At 33.3% G+C, this 14,028-nt stretch overlaps 1 protein-coding gene across 2 annotated transcripts in view; it reads left to right on the top strand.

Moving 5' to 3' along the window:
• Positions 1 to 14,028, top strand: part of TMEM135 (transmembrane protein 135) — a 261,356-nt gene that overhangs the window by 226,493 nt on the left and 20,835 nt on the right. For both annotated transcript variants that reach the window (XM_063093468.1, XM_063093467.1), the window contains one exon: positions 9,864 to 9,905. In XM_063093468.1, coding sequence (XP_062949538.1) covers positions 9,864 to 9,905 — 42 coding nt within the window. The remainder of the gene's footprint in view (positions 1 to 9,863; positions 9,906 to 14,028) is intronic.

Raw genomic sequence — 14,028 nt, 5'->3', positions numbered from 1 at the left:
TGAAGTTATTGTGAAAAAGACTAACTGATGGCAGTATTTTAGGAGGAAAAAGGGGATGTGTTTTGAATTTTCTTAAATATTATAAACAAATACAGTTGATCTTCAACAATTATATTCTTGGTGTGTATGATATTATGTTATTGTTCAAAACCTTTTCTGTTCTTCCCTGGGGAAGCGTTATACTTCCCTTCTCTATTGACATCATGCCTGGCATTATGATTTGCTTTGGCTGAGTGGAAGTGATTTGTGTTTACTTCTGAGCAAAGGCTTTGAGTCAGAACACAGTTTCCTATATTCTTTTTTTCTCTACTCTGACAACCACAAGTTCCAGATAGACGTTTCTACATCACCCTAAGGTACAAATAAAGACATGTAGTTGATCATAAGCAACCCTTGTTTGACATGTAGCATGAGCAAGATACAAACTTTTGCTGTTAAAAGCCATTGAGATTTTGTTACTGTAACATAACCTAACCCAGTGGTTCTCAAGCTTTAGCAAACATCAGAATCATTTGGAGATTTTGTTAAAACACAGATTGCATAGATTGTTGGGTCTCACTCTTAGCATTTCTGAATTCAGTAGGTCTGGGGTGGGGACCAAAAATTTGTATTTCTGATGTGAAAAATAGCTATTGTTAAGGGAAGGTTAAAGAGAATTCAGTAGGTCTGGGGTGGGGACCAAAAATTTGTATTTCTGATGTGAAAAATAGCTATTGTTAAGGGAAGGTGGATAAGAGAAGCCAGCATGGAGTCTTGACCAAAGTACACTCTCAGGCAAATCATGTATAGAAGAACATGTGGAAGCGAGGTACTGGACATTGTTTCCTTTAAAACTACCCATGCCCTTTGTCCCTTGTACAGTCTTTGCTTAATACTGGTTGGAAGATTGTTGTTCTCTACCTTCAATTCAGGTGGTTTCTTTTATACAGCCCAAGATCCCTTTATTTCTCTGTATTATTTCTTTAACACAGTTGAGACTTCAGGAGGAGAGAATTAGTTGATTGGGATGAATTTATGCTTCTGTGAGGATGTCTAGACATCAGATTCTGGTTGGGGACTGTAAGGAAAATGTAGACAAATGGTCAGGCTCCCTCAGCTGTTCTGAATCTTGCCGAGCATGACCTAGCCTGCTTGATGTAAATATGTTAACTGCGCATGTGTGCCCAGGTGTTCCTAGGTTATCTGACTTGCACCCAGGTGTCCCTGGATTATTTGACTTAAGTATAAAGGACTAATGGCTCTGATTCACAGTGTCCCTGGACACTGCCCTCCCCCTCCCCCTCCCCCTCAGCCGTTGGAGGACACCAGGCTGCTGCTGCCGCTAAGGAAACTAGGGGCTGAGCTTGTGTTCGAATAAAGCCTATCAACTTTATCCACGGCTCCCAAGATCTTTTCCAATTACCTAGCTCATGACCTGCATATGAGGGGTCTGTGACCCAGCTGGCATATGAGGGGTCAGTGATCAGTCTGCATAATGGGTGTGAAGGGTCTGTGACCCAGCCTGTACAACGAGTTTGAAGGATCTGTGATCCAGCCCAACAGGGACAGATTACTGAACTTTCCGGGGCCTTGGTTTCTTAATCTGTAAAACGTAATTCTCACAAGTTTAGTTCCAGTATTCCATTTTTCTAATACCATTCTATAGGCCAACAAGATTTGAATATGTGTTAACTCTCCCAATTCTTATTATATGTATGTACCACAAGTTAAGTTCATAATCTTTGAGAAGAAGTATGCTGGAGTATTTAAAATGATTTTTTTTTTTTAAATTTTTTGTTTAGGGTCAGATACTCTACAAGTTCTCAATTAATCAGGAAATATTAGTTTCTAAAGGTTTCCAAAATGAAATGATGTTTTTGCTCCATTACCTGGAGATGCATATTTTATTTTAGATTTGAATTTTAGTATTAAATAAGCATAATTTTATGAAAAATTATAGTCTAAGGTTATAGTTTCAAATAGCTGCTCATTTTGTTCAATATAAAAACTAATTGCCATATCATTTTAATGACATAGATACCAACATGCAATTGAAAATAAATTAATTTTGATTCAAAGATTCTATTTAATTGAAAACATTTGTCTTCAACTTTTTTTTACAACCATTATAGAGAGTGAAGAAAATGAAAACACTTGCCAGTCTTGAGGTCCTAAAAAAAATAGATTGGTTCAATATTGTGGTTATAATTTCGTTTAAATAATTTTTATCCCTAGCAATGCCATAATTTTAAGGCACTTGCTAAGTTTTTCCTTGGATTTACATGAAACAGTATTTTGATCTTATTTGGTTGTTGCCTATGGTTGATTTATCAAGTCTAAACACTTGCCGTTTATTTGCTTGGAACTGCAAACAGGCCATTCACTTTAGGTCCAGTAAAACCACAATATGCTCCTTTTACAAGTATTTTGAAGTGTGACTAGTATTCCTATCACCAGTTCATTTTGAGAGGGAAATTTATCCTAATTAACATTTCTTTTAGAAACAGTCTGAAGGTGATTCTTGGTTCCTTAATAATTGAAGGCAGCTTGGAGCATAACCTTCCTATTTAAGGTTTTAAAGCAAAAACAAGTTGTAGCTTCTGCAAGTTTAAGGAGCAATATGATTCTATTGGAGTTGTTACTGTAAGCTTGAGTCCAACTGTTTCCAATTTATATTTAGGACACCAGAAAAAAAGTGCACAATAATCATCTGGGGACTTACAATCACACTTGATTACCCATAACTGCTGCCTGCTTCAGCAACTTTCCTTGGGTTCTCGAAGACAAAGCCAACCATCAGTATTTCATTCTGTATGAAATAAATGTACTGTAAAATATTTATCAGAGTCAAAATTAATACTTCAAAGCACTGGGAAAGTTCACTATTTAAAGAAATCCTATTGAAAATTATTTCAAAGATATAAGTGTTTATGAAGCAAACAAAGTAGTCTTTCCCCGGATTTCTTAATTTCTTGCTATTCTAACCTCAGATTTTTGGATGTGAGGTTTCTTAAAATATGCATACAACATTAGTTATTCTGTTTTCTCTTATTGAGTGCCATGTGCAGGTTGAAACTGAACTAAAACACTAGTAGACATAAGAGGAAAAACCTGTTGTGTGTATGTAAATGATGTATTTTAACCACACAACACAAATTTTAAATGGTAAACTGCAATAATTGATTTAACCTATTGGAGTATGCATAGGAGATTAGGACAATGAAGGTCATTTAATTTTTGATTTATTTGTTAACTGGCTGGTACAGAGATCTGAACCCATGACCTCGGTGTTATAAGGCTGTGCTCTAACCAACTGAGCTAGCTGGCCAGTCCTTGAAGATTTTGAAAAACAAAACAAAGATTAAAGTCTGAAATTAATTTCATGTCAATCTTTTCTTGGGATTCTTATATAAACAGGTGTCAATCAAAATCTACGGTTGTTGGTCAAGTCTAAAAATTACATTGGAGTTTAGTAAGATGATCTATCTTTGAAAATGGATTAAGAAAATTAATTGCAAAAACCATTTTTATATGGGTTTTTAAAAACAAAATAAGAATTTAACTTAAAAATGAACTACATAAAATTGCATAAGTTTTCTTTAGAATGAAGATAACTGAGTCACAAATTTGAGGCACTTAAATAGGCATTCTGGTTCCTTTTTGACTTTCAAATTAGACTTTTCAATTGCATTCACTCCAAGTATATTTATACTTTTAGTTCCAATGACATAGTAATTAGACATAAAAATTTTGAAGAACCAGCTATTGTCTATAACTATTATTTATAATCAAGTTCATATGTCATTCTTTTCATAACTCCAATATAAATGTTAACACTTGAACTTTGAGCATTTTCTGTTTTAAATAATTTTATTCACATAAAATAATGTAACTTTTATTTTTGATACTGAGTGATTTAGATGACTGATACAATCAGAATAGAATATTTTAAGAAGTTTTGTGCACAGCTGTTTTAAATCCAACTGGATTTTTATTTTTCACCAGTCTTTTTGCATATTTAATTGTGCTTTTACATATACAAGCATATTTCAAAACATTCATGGAAAGATTTTTATTGCCTTAATTCCATTTTTCCCACACATGTTTTGAAGAACTCTCATATTCTCTCCAGTCAAACAATTTAAGGGGATAGAAGATATAAAATGTTGGACTAAAGAAATTTGAAGCTGAACTCATGAAGTACAAATAGAGTAGTTAAGCTCCTAAAAAACTGTCTTTTCATTTCTTAAGCTATCTGCAGCACAGTATCTTCTGTATATTAGGTGCTCACTTAATAATTGTTGAGTGAATAAAGATAAATCGTAATATTTAACCAATATTTGAGTTTCTTTTTAACAAATTCAGTAAGAAAAGGATAAAAGAACTCTGAAGTGTCCCAGTCAATACTTAATATTTTTTAAAAATCATTTTAGTCACCTAGTTATCCACATTTATTAGGAAGAAAATTCTAGTGTAAACCATTTATTTTAGTTAATAATTGTATGTCTGTTTCTAGCAGAACTTTTACAGCACTGTTAATTAGTAAAGCTGACTAATTTGAGTTTTACATTCTTTGTCACTGTGTTGGTAAAATAAAGATAAGTAACTTTAACATTGTTTAATCTGTTCCTAAATGTTCAAAAATTAATTTTTTTAAATTAAATAAGTTATACAAATAATATGTAAATATGTGCTTGTTATAAAAATTCAAAATGGTATAGCAATATAGAGAGTAAAAACATATTTTCCTTCATACCTCTTAACCTCAGTAGGTAGCCCACTAACCCCAGTGTGGTATGTATCCTTTTAGAGCATTCCATAAGTATATAACAAACAACCTTTTATATTTTTCCATTAATAATGTTCATATTTTTGCATTCATGCTAAATATAGCAATAATATAATATTTTATCATAACTAAGATTGTATCTGTAGAACTTCTTTTACTTAACAGTGTCTCTCTTCAGGTCTTTCTATAGCAGTTTATATGTATCTCAATAGTTGGTCTTTTAACTTAAAATTTAAAAAGAAAAGGTTTTCTTTGAAACTTTGCAGGAATAAGTTCCAGTTCAATAAGTATTATAAAATGATAAGCAAGTATAATAATCTTAGTAGCAACCAGTAATCTCAAGACAAATTCAGGGTTTTTGTTTCTATGTTTGTTTTTGTTGTTTTTATTCTTAGTGTTAGATTATTTCTTTTCTTTTTTACATCATTAGTGATTCAGAATAATCCATTTCATTTTTTCTATTACGATCTCTAATAATCAAACTAGCATTAAATAAAATGATAAAATTTTAGAATTAGAAGTCATTGAAACAGCCATGTATGGTGGTTATTTACTTTCAGTCTCTTTTTTAATAGACAAAGAAATTGAGTCCTAAAGTGAAATGATTTGCTCAGGGTTGTTTGAGAAGTTATGACTAGCTTCTGTATCCTTGTTTATATTAAAATTCCAATACATCATGCATTGCCTCTGAAGAAATGTTTTAAAGGAGATTTATAAAGTATATATATCTTTTATATCTATTATATGAGTATTTACCTAATGAATGAAAACTGAGTAGATAATTTTAAAAAAGTAGGGATCAAAATAATTCGTCCTCATTGTTTTCAGCTTGTTAAAGAAATAGAATGAAGCAACACATTTACATGATCAAATTTGATGTTGGTGTCAAATAGTAGGGTGTTCTTAAACATTTTATGACTATATGGAATGATAGATTATAGGAACAGGAATATCAGCATCATGAAAGTCTAATTCATGATATTTACTTAGGAGAACTTAATGCAATTTAATTAAGATTGGTAAATTTTTGAATTTCTGTAAAATTTTTTTTTAGAGAAAAACCCGGAATAAAATGTTTGATATAGGAACCACATCAAAGAGCTGCAAATTCTTCCAAAAAACAGTTTTCTAGTGACACCTGCCGGTACAGTGTTGTAATAAAGGTGGAAGTATCTCAAGGAAGTAATTTCATGGAACTTAAATATGGGAGAAAAAAAACCTTTGTGGGTGGAAAATATCTTTTACACTTGCAATTGAAATTTTTGACATTTGACTAAGAGTACTATTCTGATGATTATAATATTAAGCTTTTTAAATACTTTCCTGTACATAGTATGTAATTCCAACCTGAAACTCTACAATTAGTTATACATTGACTAAGTTGTTTGATGTAATGCTGCAAATTCCTTTTCTTCCTTGTCTTTCCTGGGTCTGTTTTACATCATGCTTTACCTTAGCACAGAACCTTGCAAAAGTAGTGATTTAGTAAATATGGTTTGAATTATATTCGTTATTTTACGTTATTTGCATAGACTAAATAGAAGAGTCTGTGTATACATGAGTTAAATGTATTATCTTTATGTACACTTAAGAATAAAAATGAGACTATATTAGAGGATGATTTTATTAGGAAAAATAGATTTTTGATTTTTCTTCTATACAAGAGATTTTCTGCATTATAAGTTTTGGAAGAATAACATATATTTAGTCCTTGGATATGTTCTTTATCTACACTTATTTCATGTATGATTGTATCTGTTCTCATGGAGTTAAGCACTACATGTGAACAAATCAGATCTTTTACTTGATCCCCAGACCTGTATAGCCAGCTTCTTGCTTCTTTAACATTTCCATTAGCTAACAAGCATCTCAAATTTAACATGTCCAAAACAAAACTTTTGATTTTCTCCTTGAACCCATTTCTCGCATAGTATCCCTCACTTTTGTAAGTGGACATTTTATCCTTTCGCTTACTCAGACCAAAATATTTTAATAATTTGTAAATTCTCTCTTTCTCTTATACCCCACATTTAAACCATCAGAAAGTCTGCCAGCTGCACTTTTAAAATACATTCAGAATCTTACCACTTCTCTTCACCTCTGTCTCTATGATCTAGATGACCACAATCATCTTTTCCCTCCCAACTAGACTCCTTGCTTTTAACATTGCCCTCCTACAGTCTATTTTCCATTCCAGCAGCCAAAGTGATTCTCTTAAAACTTAATACAGATCTTGTCACTCCTCTGCTGAGAACTTTCCAAAGTCTTTACCATGCCTAAAGGGCCCTACATGAATTGTAGACCACTCTCTTCCTTCATCCCTATTACTGTGACCTCATTTCTTACTACCACTTCCTCCCCTATTCTGCCCAGCTACATGAATCTATTTGCTGTTCTCCGCACATGCCCTGCAGAAGTCATCATGGGCTTTGTACTTGCTATTGCTTCAAACTGAAATGTGCTTCCTTCAATTCCTTAAGATTTCTGACCGGATTACCAAATTTTACCATACTATGTAAAATAGTAAAGCCTGACTCCATTACAGTTTTTCCCTTATCTTGCAGGGTTTTTTTGCCATAGAAATTATCACCATATAACATGTTTACTTTTTTATCATGTCTCTTCCCCAACTAGAATGTCAGCTGTATGAAAGCAGGGATTCTATCTGTTGTTCACTCTTACATCCTTAAAACCTAAAGCAGTGCTTTCACAGAGTAGGCACTTAGTTAATATTGAATAAGTCGGTGAGCCTTAATACTTAAATGGAGAATGTGGTTTGATTTACATTATAATAACCAAATCCATAGAATAGTGAGGAGCCTTCTAATGGGGTCTGCTTTGTTTAAATCTTTATGTTTATATCATACTTTCTACATTTAACAGAGATTAGTGTTTCTTAGTTAGGTTAATGCCCAGACAGTACTCTTGGTGTCAAAATGTGGGCCATATTACTATTTTAAAGATTCTTTTTATGCGAATAAGTACTGTTTTGTTCTTTTGACATAGACATCTGACCCTCAATTACATTAACAAACCTTATACACATGAATGGAAAGAAGAATAGCCCCTTTTGAATTCATGCTAACACTTTATCAATATGAAGTGCTTCCCACAGGGTTCTATTGAAAGAACCAAACTTCCATCATAATGAAATTGCAAATTCATTTGTATATGCTCCTTTTATATTTGAAAGCTACTTTTTGATGTTTTGGTGTGCAATTAAATGTATTGTCTAAGGTCACAAATATGCAATACTGACTAGACTAAATTGTCAGAATCCTTTATCTGTTCAAGCATTACACAAAGATAAATGGCTGTCTTTTAACAATAACACACCAAAGCCAAAATTTGTTCGCAGATGTACATAATCTTTTAAGCAATCTACTGCTTTCAGTTTTCTAGTCAATAGACCCCCTAGCCTACTCTCTTACTACCCCTCCTGTTTAGGTTACAGGTTTTGAATTACTGTGAAACAATTTCTTCAGATAGAAAAAGATAAGTTTAAGAATTTTACTGCTATAATTTCTCCATGTACATTTTTAGCATATGAGTTCTTTTGCCTTTACCCACGTTTGCTGTAATTATATAGTATGTTAGCTATATTCTTTGGTTACATTTCTCACTGTTAACATGACCACAAAGTAGATAATGCTTGCTTAATTGAAATGAGTTAAGTAAAATATCTCTGTCCACATGGAATAAATTCTTTTCTGAGATTCTGTACTACCTCCAATAAAAATGTATATATTTTAAATTAATGTTTCTTATATTTTAATATTTATATTATATTTTTGTGCATTTCTTTTGTGACCTTTCATACAAAAGACATACAGAAATAATTGCCCAATTGTATTTGAGGTCTCATTTTTTTATCCACGAATATCCAGTGCCTAATATTAACATACATTAGAGCATCATTTTATCACTAATCCTTATAGATTTCTTCAAGAGATTTTGATAATAAATACCTAAAGGTCCTTTATATAAAGTGATCATACCTGTAAAGAAGAACAGAGATATCAGCAGGATAATGTAAGACCAATATGGTAATGTCCCCATTTTAAGATCTTGTTTAATTATATTTTTGCAGGCATAAGAACCTTTTATTGTTCATTACCATGTAGGTTGACTCTTCCCCGATTAAAGAGAATATACCATTTCAGAAGGATGTATAAGAGAAAACCATGACTTTTTAAGTCAGACAAACCTTTTCCCTCCTTCTGAATTCTGAATGCTATTAATTTTCTGACCTCTGGGAAGTTATTGCATTTTTTTGAGCCTCTGTGCAGCTTTTGAATAGAGAAAAACCTATTCATAGAGTTGTGATATAATTAAATGAGACAGCACATATAAAGAGCCCAAAACAAATGCTGGCTAGTTAGTTCACTTGGTTAGAGTGTGGTTCTAGTAACACCAAGGTCAAGGGTTTGGATTGCCATAATGGCCAGCCACCAAAAAAGAGAGCGCCCCAAAACAGTGCCCAGCAATCCAGCAGTAGCAAGCACTCTTTCTGCTTTCTTTCCACACTTACCCTGTTTCCCATGCTGTGTTATCTCTTATGATTGGGTTAAATCAGAAATTAAAACTGGTAAATTAAACTTGAATTCTTTTTAGGCCTGCCAACTCTACATTGTTCTGCATTCACTGAATTAATATATAGGGAGAAGTCAGGACCTTGAAGTGATCTACATACTATACCCAGCAGGTGTATGTGGCCTTTTTCTTCACAGCAAATTGCTCCCCCAGGGATTGTGTGACATGAAGAATGCTCCACTTCCAGCCCTCATTTTAAGTCCAGATGGAGCCCTTAGAAGATTTACTTAAGTTTCTCTTCAGTGTGCAGATCTGAGAGTTGAGCCCTAAGTTGTAACTATGATGTAGGAAAGCATTATCATATCAATGATTTCGTGTAAGGCAGCTGGCTTCATTGCTTGTTGCTTGTTTGACCATTTATAATGCTCAGATCATTGCCCTAAAAGAGTTTCATCTTTTAAAACATCATTTTCATAAAAAAAAAATTTTCAATACTTATTTAATATACTACTTTATATCTCAAAACATGTTATTTTATGATTGTAAATTTTTATTGTTTTAGGTGCAAAGATGGTTTGAAAGGATTTACATTTTCTGCACTTAGGTAAGTAACATTTTATTTATCTTTATGTTGAGAGAAATTTGAGTTAACTTTAAAAAAAATATATCGTTATACATAATTATAGTAAATATTTATTGAATCATTTTTTTTCTTTCTTTTTTTTGATGGCTGGCTGGTATGAGGATCTGAACTCAAGACCTTAGTGTTATAATGCTGCACTCTAACCAACTGAGCCAACAGGACAGCCCTATTGAATCAATTTTTAAGCTGAAAGTAATTTTAGAAGTCACAAAAGTATTTCCAAGCCTTTCCATATAGTTTATTGAAAGAGTAATTTATTAGATTTTTTTCCCCCTAAAAATCAGCCAATCATTTGCTACTTTGGAGGACTCTTGTGTGTGTGCCTTATACTGTGAGGTGTTAGAAAAATAATACAAGAACTCTCTTCAAGGAGCTTGAAAAGACAAAGCTGCACATGAACAATTAAGTGCGTAATTGTGTTTCAGAAAGACTAGTCCAGGCAACAGTATTTGGGGCATTGAAAAAGAGAGAACCAGGAGGTGGAAAGGCAAAACAGTAAGGACTGAGATTTGGGTAATAGTGCAAGGATTAAAGAGAAAGAGACAAGGTTGAAACTTGCAGTGGAAGAAAATGAAGACCTAGTGACTGATACTTTCCTTCTTTCTCTTCCCCTCCACTTCTCAGTCCCAGCCAAGTATTGAAAACCTAACTGCCTGAAAGAAGGTGCTATTAACATAAAATCAAATGGCATGCAAGAAAACTGGTTTGGGAGGGAACAAATTGAGTCTACTCTTTGATTAAGATTATTTTTGATTGTGGAAACTCTATGGTAACAATAACTTCCTAAGTCATGATACATAACTGTAATTTCTTTACTTTATATTTTTTATTAAAAGATAATGCAGTGTGTTGGCAAATAACGTTGTTGTTGTTGTATTGGCTATAAAGAATTCTGTATTAAACTGAAAGTTGATAACAAAGCCAACTGGTTCAGTTTTCCTGAAGAGAAGAAAACTCTTTCCTTTTTTTCCTACTACTCCCCTCAGACTCCAGAATCCTTGCAAAAACTCAGCATGTGTCAGATATTTTTGTGTCTCTTCATCAAATCCACTTGTAGGAAAGGGCTAGTTTGGAATATTTACACTTAAAATTTTCTCTGTATTATAGGAATATATTCTGGAAAAAATATTTATTAATTCTTGCTAGACTTTTGTTGGTAAGTAAAGAAAATTGTTAAGTATTACGAATTGTCATGTATTTGCATTGTATATCTTCTTTTACTAAGCAGATTTTGTTTCATTTCAGATTTCCCACATTGCAAATTGATTACTCTCAAAATTATAACGTTGATCTTTAGAAGAATGTTACTAAAAGCCACATTTTTTTTATTGTCAAGTTTCATTGTCAAAAAATAATGTGGGTTAACTTATGTGGTTCTTAGAGGTTTCCTAAAAGTATTATCTGACATGACTTTCTAACTCTACCTCTTTGCATTCTTGGCTGTCCTGATTTTTATTGCAGACATAGACTATAAATGTATAGCTTGTCAAAATATTTAATATTAATTACAAAAGAGAGGGGAAAGAAAAATGCTTGTGGTAGCAAAATTTAATATGACTCCCTGGCTGTATTAAACTTTGGTGAGAAAAAGATATTCAGTGCTTGATACATTTGGAAATGTTAAGATTTAAATGAACACATAATTAAAAAGCTGAAAAGAAGTGCTTTTCTTATACAGATCATAATTACTCTATCATGAAAACACATATTGTTCACTCTGAGGAAAACTGTACTTTATTTACAGAGGATGAGTATTCACAGTACCCCAGTTTAATGTCTCCTAATTAGACAGGGAAAATGTTTTAGAATATTAAACTTCAGTTCAGCACCATTTTTTTTAAAGCATTCCGCAACATGTGCAAGATTTTATGAGAGCTACAAAGATAACAAATTCATTCAATATGTATTTAGTTTGCCCCGAGTTTTGTATTGTTACCGAACCAGACTAAGATTCACTATCTGGTGCACGGCAAAACTAATACACTGACACTGGGATTGCATTGGTGGAAAGATAGACATTTTATTGCAAAGTGCCAAACAAGGAGGATGAGTTGCTCTTGCTAAAAATCTGAACTCCCTGATTGCTTAGTGACAAAAACTTATATGTGGTAAAATCGTGAGTAAGAGTTTAGGTACGTGATAAGCTCGTGGACAGTGCTGATTGGGTACCAGTCGTGCAATCAACAACTTATTCTTGGAATCTTTCATTCAGTCTGGAGGTTACGTTCTAATGGTCAGCTGGTAGTCATGAGTCTCCTTTTTGGGGGGTCTTGGTTTCTGGAAAACAACTCAGGGATACACATCAGAAATATTATCTATATCCTTCCCAAAAGGAATGTAAAGTTTTATGACTTTGGTTCAAATCTATAGTTATTGTTACTTTATACTTAGTGAAACTTTCCAACTTTTGCATGTAACTACTTTATTTTATCCTTTTATCTTAACTATAATCACTAGCTAATACATTACATATTAACTGAAGGCCAGGGACTTAGGGATTATGGAATTTTCCAAATACTTGTTTAGGGGCTTCCTCAGCTTCAGTATTAACCAGAGTCTCTGTCCTCACACAGCTTATGGTCTAGTGAGAAAGACAGTATTAATCATAGTTGTTCCAAATGGTACAAAAGAGAGGTGCAGGATATCTCAGGAATATATTTTAGGCAGACTTAACTTAGTGTCTCTCCCCAAGTTTTGGATAGGAGTAAAGGCAGAGAAGAAAGCACGAAAATTGCATAGAATTGCTTATAAAATAGAAAAGCCCAAATGTTGTAAGAGAATAGAAATTAAATGCTATATTGTACACAAATTACTTTTCTTCTTTTCCTGTGAGGGGAGATAGGAAAGAGAAGGTGGAAGAAAGGAACATTTGAGATGGATTTTAAAAAGACAGATAAGATTTTAGCAAAGATGTAGGGAAGAATGATCCAGACAAGAAGAGTAGCACAGAGGCACGGTTTACTTGGAGAATGGTGAGTAGTTCAGTTAGCTTTAATGTTTAATCATAGCTCCTAAATTGGGCACTCACTCTGTGCTAGGTACTATTTTAAGCTTGAAATTTGTATTTAATTCAGTAGGTCATAGGCCAGTGAAGTTCTTTGAGGAGGATGAGAGTAGTGAGTTCAGATCTGTACTTTAGGGAGCTTCCTCTGGAAATTGTGTGTAGGATGATTTGGACATTATCTGTCTATAGAGATAATAGTAGAAGTCATGGGCGTAGATAGATATAGTCAGGACAGAACCATGGGAGGAGAGCCATTGCAGGAGTCTGAAGCTGTGCTTAGACTGATGCATCATAGTTTAGAACATAGTAAGAAGAAGTATGCATAGCTCAGTGAGCTCTGCCAGGCTTTAGAGTCTGACAGCCCTGGGTTCAAATAATTACAGATAATTTATTGGCTGGGGACAAGATACGTAGTCATGTTAACTCTCATGGGAATTATGATATCTATAGTACTGCTGTGAGGATTAAATGATTTCATATTTGTAAAAGGCTCAGTTGGTGTTATGTACATTGTGTCTAAGGTATCTTCCAAAAGTTCATGGAAAGATTTGTATTATCTTTTAATTCCATTTTTTTCACAAACTTTTTGAAGTACCCTTGTAGTAAGTGCTCAGAAATTGCTAGCTATTACTATACTCATTTATTCAATATGTGTTAATTAAATATTTACTATGTGCCAGACACTGTGTTAGGCAGTGGGATACAATAGCAAAGAAGGTATACATAGTCTCACAGGCCCTATACTTTAGTGTGGGATGTATACTACTAAAATGGTGCTTATAGTAATGGGGCTTCTTTGGGCTATGAGAGCACAGAGGAAGGATCACTAACTCACCCTGGCTTGGGGCAGGGACAGCTTCTCCAAAGAAGTGACATCTAATCTGAGATAGTTAGTCCTGACCAAAATAGCAACAGTATTATGAAAGGTGTGAGAGATATTCTTGTATTTGTCCTGGTATAGTTTTATCCTTGTTGCTTACAAAATATAGTAGTGCATATCTTAACTTCCCCATACACACCCATGAGTATGAAACAAATTCTTTTGGACTAATAGCTACTAAGGATGCACAGCTGTCATCT

Source organism: Cynocephalus volans, chromosome 4 (genome assembly GCF_027409185.1).
Source record: "Cynocephalus volans isolate mCynVol1 chromosome 4, mCynVol1.pri, whole genome shotgun sequence".
NCBI classification, from domain to species: Eukaryota; Metazoa; Chordata; class Mammalia; order Dermoptera; family Cynocephalidae; genus Cynocephalus; species Cynocephalus volans.
This window is presented reverse-complemented; position numbering and strand designations above follow the sequence as displayed.